The sequence below is a fragment of the Myzus persicae genome, unplaced genomic scaffold (assembly GCF_001856785.1).
Source record: "Myzus persicae strain clone G006 unplaced genomic scaffold, MPER_G0061.0, whole genome shotgun sequence".
Classification (NCBI taxonomy): Eukaryota; Metazoa; Arthropoda; class Insecta; order Hemiptera; family Aphididae; genus Myzus; species Myzus persicae.
Window position 1 is genome coordinate 2,348 of NW_019100834.1, and position 11,174 is coordinate 13,521.

Genomic DNA, 11,174 nt, shown 5'->3' on the forward strand with positions numbered 1-11,174 from the left:
TTAATTAAATAGTTTTTGTTTTATATATTATTAACTTAAGTTTGATATTTGTTGTATACTATTAATAAATTTAATAGTTATTATGAAAATTTGTATTTACTTTTATCATACTAAAATGAGTCATTTTATAGACATAAATTGTACAAACCTATTAATTTTCTAATTTTATAATGCTATTGACAATTTGTGAAATAGTTTAAAAAATGTATCGTTCTGCGAGCGTAGCGAGCGGCTTTGTAAAGCCTGTTTTGTCAAAAGGGCCCATATAAAATTTCAGCCCTGGGGCCCAATAGGTGCTTAATCCGGCCTTGGCTATTGGTAATTAAATTATTCTATTAATAACTTCTTATTAAGTTTTAAAATAATATCTAATACGGGATCTCCCGGATAGGCCGGATACGGAATAAAATTAATTCTTGGATTGAATAAATAATTGAATACTACTAAGTATTATTAAATAATTGGGAATTAATTATTTCGTTTAATGGAATACAATACATACCGTTTTGCGTTATGTTTTGTTTTGTGTTATTTATTTATTTACGTTTATCGTTTTCCGTTATAATTACGTTTACAAATTGCAATTGTTTTTTATCAAATATAACGTTATAATCATAACATTATTATAACGTTTGCAAGCCCTGATTTAAACATAAATTTTATAAAAAAAAAACTTCAATTTAGTTTTTTCATGGGTACTTAACATGAAAACTTAACACAATTTCGTATGATTCTTGTCGTAGTTTGAATTATATACAATATGTTGAGAATCTATTGAACTTAATTCATATAATATAAAATAATTTTGTTTAAAAGTCTGTTTAAAATATTAAAAATAATAAATGCTAATTATTGATAATTTAAATATTATGACAAAACTTTTAAAACTTTACAAAAAGCTACTTTAATATTAATCATGTTTTATGGATATCAACATATGTGGTTTAACAAACTTGTTTTTGGCCTCAGTGAATTTATTGATTTTCCTTTGAAGATCATTATGATTTCCCCAAGTTTCTCCTATTTTTAAGTAAAACACATAGAGATCATTACCATATGCTATAACGCCATAGATGTTAAATCTAAAAATATAATTCAAATATAATAATATAACCAAATATATTTTTAATAATTCGGTATTTAATCATAACAGTTTTAATTCTTCGTCTTACTTACCTTGTATTATGAATCAGAAGTGTTAATAGAATATCTATTAATGAAATTTGTTCATCATCTCCAAGAAAATCAGTTTCCACAATAATATGCTCTTGAAAAATTCTAGTAGTTTCGACATTTCCATTACAATCATTTTCAACGCAATTAGTGTTCTTTGTCAATGTATAGTTTAGTAATAAATCTTCGAGACTTTGTATGCCATTTTCTAAACGAACTATAATTGTTGCACTATTTCTTTCAATATTGAAGCATGCACAGTTATTATTAGAACAATAAACATATTCAATAGCTGATGGGCAATTAACTAATAGTTTAGTTACCATATATAAAACATTACACCTTACATATATTAGTTTAAGTTCTATTACTCCATCAACTTCTGTAAAGATGTCTTTTAATATTTGCAAACGCTCGATGTAAGTTTGTTTAGATGTTCCGTTTATAGCTAAATGCTTACAAAATGTTAAAAAATTATTTCTGTTTGAGTCCACAAAATCTCTAAATAGAGGGTAATCAATATAAGCCATAGTGATTACTGCTGCTAATGCATCAAAAGGGCATGTGTTATGGACCATATATCTTTTGTTTAAGACTCGTAAAAACGGTCGGTTCCATTTTCCTCCAAAAACGAGATACCGTTTTCCTCCACTGACCATGTTCCTCCAAAAAAATAAAAGGTTGGTTTCCATTTTCCTCCATATTNGACTTTATTTTGACATGTAAAACTGATAGACTATTTTTGGTACACTGAAATTTGTCAGAGAGTCGACTGGCGTGAAGGTGCTCGTACTGGCTCTGGTAAATCACGTCTGAATATCGGGTGGATGGGTCCCTGTTTTATAGGCCTACTCTCCACTCTTCTCCTAGCGATGAGATAGCGCTGACCCCATTTACTAATTGCACGTGTGCGTGGGTTTCCAGGAACGGTCGCCCGGTCGTGTCGGTCGATAGATTAGATATTGTAATATTATATTTGATATTATATTTGACATTTTTATAGATGTTAACTCTTTTTATTTATATTTCCGCAACGCACTTTCGGTAGTCGGATTCTCAGAACTACGCACCCGGTTTCTTATCGCGTCGTTGTTCTGAAATCCCCGAGGTCGACAACTTCCTAATGTGAATAATCTCATATTATGTCCCCCTCGCTATTTAAGCCTTTTAACATATGCGTTAGGATTTTTTTTTTTTTCTTTAATTGTTTCTATTTATTTTAAGTCTTATTTCTGTATAATTTTTTCTGCACTATATGTATTAATTGTTGAGCTATTATAGTTTATTACTAAAAGCTAATAATAAAAAAAAAAAAAAACATATGCGTATATGGCGGGACGTCAGTACATAGCACTATGTGTCTATGTAAGCTACACTCCTTTGATTACACTACTTACCTAACCTATATGACTACGTATATTTTATGGTATCAATTTTACAGGTATTGAAATTTGAAGTAGTTTATTTTTTTATTAGTCTCTAGTATTACAGTACTACAATTGGTTGAATTAATTTTTTCCTATTTGTACCTTTATAATTATAAATATATATACTCCATGTTTATATTATTATATAACTAGTCACAAGACACATTTAATAATTACAAAAATAGGTACAACAATAATAATTAACGGTAGTGAATATGTGCTTGAGGTCAATTAATATTCCTATCAATCACTGTAAAAATAATTATTCTTATTTCTTACAACTCGTCGCACATTGGCAACACTTACACCATATTTTATATTAATATTGCTATGCATTTAAATATATTTAAAATCATGATATAGTGATCCGTGAACCTCTACAAGTGTTTCATTCGATTGTCATTTTAAAACAATATGATCTTTGTCGGACGTCGTGATGATAGGCGTAAACGCGTAAACTATCGTTTCAAACACGGAAGACCATCAGCTAAAAGACAAAATTCCTAAGTTTCAGAAATCGTATTTATAAAATCAACATGCTACGAACCGCACTGCAAGATTTTTTTTCTTGTTAGACAGTGTTATATTTTCATATTTGACCTTCTCATAAAAACTGTGGTATTTACAATGTACAGACGATATCCCCCTCGGTTTGGAATTTATTTTGTACACAACGAAAAGGGCACCGCCTATAATATTAATATACATATAATATAAATGTGTGTGTGTGTGTGTCTGTGTTTGTGTGTGTGTGTGTGTCTGTCTGTGTTTGTGTGTGTGTGTGTGTGTGTGTGTGTGTGTGTGTGTGTCTGGGTCTGTGTCTGTGTGGGTGTGTGTGTCTGTGTCTGTGTGGCTGTGTGGTTGGTGTCGGCGAGGGTTGTTGAAATACACATTACAATGTATATATAAGTATATGACTGTTCTGTCTTGAGTGTCCTTGGTATAATATAATGCACGGAAAATATTATTGTACCTATATATAGTATATACTATAAATGTATGTTTATTGTACATATTATATATGTTAGAGTGAAGACCCGAAATTCGTCAAAACTAGTTTTAACTAGTCGACACTAGTTTTCACTACAGTTTTTAACAAGTTTAAACTAAATAAGAAAAATAAATAAGAAATAAGGACCAAACTTAAGTGACCAAGGTTTAAAGATGAAAATATAAATAAATAACTTAATGATATATAAGTGGATATAGATGTATAAGATTTGCTTATACCTACGCATTTAATTTGCGACGATGCGCTGCATAAAACAATAGTGATCCATTCTATGGTGTTATATTAATATTCTGCATCACTGCATGCATTTTGTGATTTTGTAATATCGTTATAATATATCATTTTATTTGTAAATACAACCAGAACAGTGCGTAACAGATGGGCAGATGTGTTAGGGCAGTGTATGGGTGGGCGTGTGTTTTTGAGTCCAGTGTATTTTCGGGCGGTTCCATTTTCCTCCAAAAACGAGATACCGTTTTCATCCACTAACCATATTCCTCCAAAAAAATAAAAGGTTGGTTTCCATTTTCCTCCATATTATTTTCGACTAAAGTTATGTCTATTATCCTACAATATTTTAGCAAAAATTTTTGTTGTAGTATTAAGTTCCGTTTTATAAAGATAGAATAAAGCTAGAATCACATTTTGCGCTTATCGGTTAATGACTACACTCTGGTATCGGCTATCTATATCAGCTATCGATTAAGCCTAATAAAAATCCGAGGGAAGAGAAGAAGTTTCTTCGTGTTTTATTGAAGATTTTATGAGCAATATACCTAACGATAATAGAGTGAATCATTATGCTGACTATTTAAAAGACACTTACATTTCAGAAAATGCTACATTTCCACCACTTATTTGGGCAGAATCATCATTTTCGTTATTACGAACTACCAATTCATGTCATTCATTCGAACTGATATTTATTGTAAAATAAGAAGTATTCATACACCGAAAAAATCAAAAGACTACCGAGCAAACAAACGTCGTGAAGCAATCGACAATGCAATTATTAAATTACAAAACGAAGACATTTCTAGGTATGTAATTACAAAAAGTAAAATAATTATTCATATTAATTGAATAAAAATAATTAAACATGTATAATTTTTTTTTTTAAACAGGTATTCATTTGTTGCTGAAATGTCATATAATTATAAAAAAATATAATAATAGGTATATTCAATTCATTTTTATTCTTATTAACTATTTTATTATTTTTTTTTTATTTAGAGCTTTCTGTATTATACAATTATAGCTCAAATTATTTTATTTATATTGAACATAATGACCTGACAAACATTTTTTTTTTTTGCTGTGCATAAATTATTTATAAAAACTATTTTATTATTTATTGGAGGAAAATAGAAAGTGGAGAAAAACGGTATCTCGTTTTTGGAGGAAAATGGATACGGCCGTAAAAACGTGGTCATATTACCATTCAAAAGAAGTGAGTTAGTCCGTAATCTTGTTCTTTTATTCAAAATCATTTCGATTTCTGGAGTAGGGCCCATATATTTAGTTATTCTTTTTTTCTCATTCTTCTTTCTTTTTGTAGTTGTTCCGACTTTATGAAGTGGCTCATATCTTCATTTTCTCCACGGCCTTTCCAATTTTCTACTACATTCATTGCATTGTAATTAAATTTATGAAGCTTATCACATAGTTCATCATCAGAATCTGTTCCAAAATGGTGAATTTCTTCCTGTGCCCTATTGTTTATTCTTGTATCATTATCCTTACATACATTTGTGTCTCCAAATGCATTACCTAAGTAATTGGCTTCAGTTATACTATATTCAGATCCAATTTCGGAATTATCAATCTCGTTATTTTTTTTTTTTTGTATGTTTTGTCAGTTCCATTATTTAAAATTGAGTTTTTGTTTACATAAGTGTCAAAAACGTTAAAAACTTCAGCTTTGGATTTGTAAGTTTCGACTTTATCTTCTTCCAACTGTATGTTTATTTTATCCTCAGTATTAGTGCCCAATATTTTAAATTCTTCACGATCATTTTTTATTTGTTCACTTCTGAACAACTTGCAATTGTTTTTAATATAAATTAAATGTTTGGCGATAAATCGGTCAGCTGTCATAGGTTGGCTATTGAAGCGTAATATTATTTTTTTTTAGTTCAGAAAAATCGGATTCAACTGGAACTGATGAAGCATTTTTGTGAGGGGACCTAAAAGTGGGTTGCATTAGTGCATTACGTTGCTCCATAATGTAAAATATTTAGAGTAGCGATATCTCGTGACAGATCTGGAAGATAATAAGCCGACAAACGATCGCCTATAATTTTCGAATTCTCCTTACACACACTTACAATATCGTTTATAAAGTCAGTTATATGGCTTGTTGTGACATCATTGGTGTCGCTATCATCGTTTTCCAAATTATTATACTGCTCATCTGCTCCTTCATTTAAGTTTTCTGTTACTTCAACGCCTTTAATTTGGTTTAATAAGTACTGTCTACTCGTTTCTGAGGGAGTTTCTACTTTATCCTCTGTCCAGCCATCTGTTTCACTCAACATAACATTCAATAGATTAATTAATGTTTGTTTAAAATCCTCTATGCTTGTTGATGTTACAAGAAGTCGCATACTTCTAACGTAAAACTGTTTAAGTGTCCAGTTTTTACTTCCTTGTAAATTCTTATCTTGACAGAACATTTTCATGACGTGTGCAACCTCAACACGTATATAGCAATTCGGTAGATTCGTATTATATCCCATTAACACATCAAAACATTGTTCGATGTATGAATTAATGTCATTATTTTTTCAGAATGCCATCGACATTGCCCCTAAAAGAGCCATCGAAAAATCGCATACTGCCTCGTTAGGGGACTTTAAACCACATTTAATCCAACATCCTAGCCAGTTGAATATTGTTAATGTTGCTTTTCTAATACCATCTGGGATACTGGAATCTGCCCATAATTTGTACTGATTACAGCTTCGTATAAAAAAATATGTGCAGATGATAAATTTAATGATGAACGAGTTAATTTTTTTACAATTCCACCAGTTGCATCTATTGACAGTTTAGCATACTGCTTCCAAATATCCTTATAAATTATAAGTTGATGTCCAGCCCAATAATGCACTAGAAATGGATCAATACCTATACTATGCATTGAACCAGAAAATGTTGAATTGAGTTTAAGTTCAACCAGAGAGTCAACAGGGTTTTTTACTACGATTCCAAGAGTCTTATCATTATACTGCTGCTTACTTTTTCGTAATACATCGTTATCATATAAATTCGCTGGAGAAGTTTGTCCAAATTCCATTGTTGTACAGCATCACGACGCCAGTTACTCGCAAGATCTTTTTTAAGCATATTACCAACAATATCCCTTTCGGTACCACGTAATGGCCTTTTAGAAATACGGCTTTCATTATTCTGTCTAGTGTCTTTGGCCAAAATACTGAGTTCAAGTGCTTCACCTATTGGTGGTTTTTTATTACTCCATCCAAAGATTTCAGAATTACAATCTTTACACTTACCTTTAAAAGTAAGGAAATATTTACTTCTACTCAAATATCTTTTGACCTTACAAGATTTGTAGATAAAACTACATGGTAATTTGTAATCTTTTAAAAATGCATCGTTAATAATATCAACCCATGTGTTTTGTTTAAGAACATCATATGATCTATATGTTTCTTTTTCTTTATAAGTAACCGTCGATGGTTAAAATTCTACATAATTCTTATATGGTATAGTAACTTTAAAGAGAGATCTTTCTTTGTCGTCATTCATATCCGTGCTACAATCTTCATCAGTTGTGTTTATTAGATTTTCACATTCATTGTTTTCCTCTAATACAGGCAATTCTATTCCCAATAGCTTAAGTTATTTACTTTTGATGTTGTTTCGGTTTTGTAACACTGATATGTATATAGTTTTTTTTGCCTTTTTGGTATAGCATAATTTAGCTCTTTTATTATATCATCCTATATGTCATGCGAAGGTGGTCTTAAATTTCCGCTATCAAACATATCCTTATTTTTTCTTTTAAGAATGTCAAACTAAGTACCCGGATCTATGATTGGTTTTCTACATCTTTTCGCCTAAAATATATACGTTAATTAATTTAAATGTAGCTATGTGTATGATATTATAAAATATTATAAGTAAACTTAATATAACTTATTGAAACTTAAAATATTATGAAATATTTATAATCTAAAATATCTGTGACGAAAAATAAACTTCATAATAAACTGGGCATAATATATCAAGATGTTTATTTTCAGACTAAACATAAGTTTTTCAATATCAAAGTTTTATAATAAATTATTAATAAATTAAAAAATTGTTATTCCCATTTTTATGTGTATGAACTTTTCCCACTTTCTTCATCCGATTAATTTCAAAAGTATTCCAAATATTATATATAAAGATAATAATAAAAAAATTATAGCAGGTTTAATTTTTCTAGTTTTTTTTCTATAATTGTCAATAACATTTTATTTGTTAGATGAAAAACTGTAAAAATGTAATCTAAGGTTCCTGATATATTGTTACCATAGCAGTTAAAAAATATTAAAAATACAAAGGAACAATCTATTTATAAGAATTGAAAGTTAAAATGTTGACGAATTTAAAAATTATTTTGTAGTTAAAAATTTATAAAATGTTCAACTTTATAGCTAGGGATTGAAAATTTGAAACAAGGTTCCTCGTAAGTAGTTTTTTCCGTTGCTAATAAATTTAAATAATATATATTTGCAGTTATTTTTTACAGACATTTTAAATTCAAATTTGGCCAAAATTACATATTAACACAAAGAATAACAATTTTTGTCATTTTATTGTATTCGGTTCCAAAGCAACCAAATTGTACATAGGTTTATATAATATTTATCCAACATCACTGATAATTTAAAAATAATATTATAAATAATATTACATAATTCAATCTACCTGCTACCGTATTATTAATAATAAGTAATAACAATATACAATATCCTAGACTGTCATACGTTTTTCGTATACAATATGATATCATACCATTGAATTCAAATTTAATACCATCCATAACAGCCACCCTCTAGACACCTAAAATGTGAACATCCACTTACCCGCTTTTTTATTTATTGTTTTTTATAATTATATGTATAAGTTTTCAATATACGTTGTACTTTATTGAATAATATATGTATTTACAATTCAACATGTACCTAAGACTTATTTTTTTATAGCAGTAAGTGTATTTATATACGTATAGTATCTTGGCACATTATCGCTGACATGAATGTGTTTATTCTTAGTTATTTATTATTATGTTTTTCATGTAATGTTGATTACAGAAATGGTTTCAAGGAAATAATATTATGTTTCATGTCTATTTATATTAAACTGAAAATATTGTTATTTATTACTTAAAAGTGTCTTCCAGCGGTGCACATTATTTCGTGAACTCGTGATGGAAATTGGAAATATTCTATTATGAGGCATGACTGCAAGTCCTATACTCTATATAGTATAGTATAGGTATATATAAATAAATCATTGATTAACAATTAAAATAAGGAATTGCATAAAAAAATTGTTTATTTAAATGAGTGGTCATAAAATAATAAGATAGTTCGTCTAAAATAATTAAGAAATATATTTGTTTTATTCATATTTTAAACAAAAATGAAAATATCTATTATGGGCTGTATGGTATCAAGATAAAACAATATATATCTAGATAAAAGTAAAAATGATAATCTGAATCTGAATCTGGATAATTGTTTACGAAATTATCTCTATCTTATCTAGATATTATTTTTGTTATCTGAGCTCAACACTGATTATTAGATTCAAGATTTTCAAGAAGAAAAATTCGATACGTATCGATACGTACCACCTCGTATCGAAGTCCGAGTCCGATACGGGTCGGTACGTATCGCTTATATACTGCACGTGTAACTTCTTGAACGCTCAAAATTGCCTCGATACGTATCGATACACTCCAAATTCTTCCTTGAAAATCTTGTTTGTCTTTGAAAATTGTTAAACCTTAATAACCTTAAAAATAAGCACTCCTGATTAATTATATATTTTGATATAGGTACCGAGTACATATTTATTCTAGCCGTCATAACACTAAAGTTCAATTCGGCCTACCTATGTAACAAAATGTAAATAGTACAAAGTTACATGACAACAGAGTGAGATATTAACCATATTTAAATTTACATATTCGTTTCTGTTTATGAACTATTTCAAGATTCTTTTAGCTCAGTTTTCGATAAAGATATTAACAAGACATTTAGTTTCTTTATGGCCCGGTTTTCAATCATATTTATCCGCCAGATTACTCGATTTATCTGACAGATAAGAACAAATTGATTATTTTCGGTTTTTCAATGTCCAGATAGTGTTTATTTGACAGATAAATCATGGAATAGTTATTCGGTACTATTTCCATCGAATAAAGATTAATCTAACGAATAAATTTGTTATCAACCGATTATCGTTGATAATAGGTAATAATTTTGAATATTTTTATTGACTATTTTACTTGTGATTCGTGACTTTAGTGGATAGCTCTACTTCCATTAATTAATTAACATTTTATAATATGGATTTGTTTGAAATTATTGACGACGATGACTAGGAAATCGTCAATTTTTTAAACTACCAACGTTGTGTTTACACAATTCGTCCAAGAGTCGATCATATGAATATCTGGGATGATGAAGATTTTCGAGCAAGGTTCAGAATTTCAAAGGATGTAGTTATACAAGTGTTGGGATTTATAAACGATCAAATATCTTCACGATCCGACAGGTAAATTTCTAACACTTTATTTTAATATAAATATTGGCAAGCGCCTTATTTATCTTTCCTTTTTTTTACGTTATTACAGTTCTAAAAAAAGAAATGTTATTTCTCAATTTTAGAAATCATGCATTGACGTCCATTGAAAAATTACTTTTGGCTCTAAGATTTTATGTAACAGGAAATTTCCTTATTACTGCTGGAGATTTTATGGGAGTTAGCAAGACCACTGCTTCTCTAATTGTACGTGATGTCAGTACTGCCATTACAAAACTTAGAACTATTTTTGTTAAAATGATAATTGAAAGTGAAATACCATGCAAAAACGTTTTTATAAAATTGCTAAATTTCCTAGGACAATTGGGGCAATTGATTGCACTCTTGTAAAATTTCAAAATCTTGGTAATATAATGCTAAAATATTTTTCATTATCTGTTATAGTCTTCTTATACTATAAAACGTGAACCCGAGGGCGCCCTCCCGCGTACTAATTTCGCATCTACTTAAGGGAGAACCAATGAAAACGCTCCGTTTCCCCGCCGTTAGCGATCGCCTTTCGTTATCACCGTCACTGCTATCACTACTACTACTGTGTTTGAGATTTTTTTTGAGATTCTTCGACTTTTACCCCCCTCGGGGGCCTCGGGTCGCCCCGTTTGCGTCTTATTCGCGTTCCCCGGTAGATTTACAGCCGGCGCGCTGTCCTACTTTTTCAAAAACCGAGTCCCCCGTCCGACGAGGCCGTCGCCGATGCCGCGGCGGCGTCGTCGCGATTT

The 11,174-nt window shown here is 29.8% G+C and overlaps 1 protein-coding gene across 1 annotated transcript; it reads left to right on the plus strand.

Moving 5' to 3' along the window:
• The first annotated feature begins 10,297 nt into the window (after nucleotides 1–10,297).
• LOC111026357 lies at nucleotides 10,298–10,785 on the plus strand. The gene is made up of 2 exons (XM_022304411.1): nucleotides 10,298–10,407; nucleotides 10,521–10,785. The coding sequence occupies exons 1-2, from the start codon at nucleotides 10,298–10,300 to the stop codon at nucleotides 10,783–10,785; spliced, it is 375 nt and encodes a 124-aa protein (XP_022160103.1).
• Nucleotides 10,786–11,174: the final 389 nt, after the last annotated feature.

Bases quoted from the DNA above. Each gene is read 5' to 3' on its own strand.
- LOC111026357 (XM_022304411.1), top strand. From the start codon at position 10,298: ATGAATATCTGGGATGATGAAGATTTTCGAGCAAGGTTCAGAATTTCA. The intron at 10,408-10,520 runs GTAAATTTCTAA...TCTCAATTTTAG, and splicing joins ATATCTTCACGATCCGACAG to AAATCATGCATTGACGTCCA.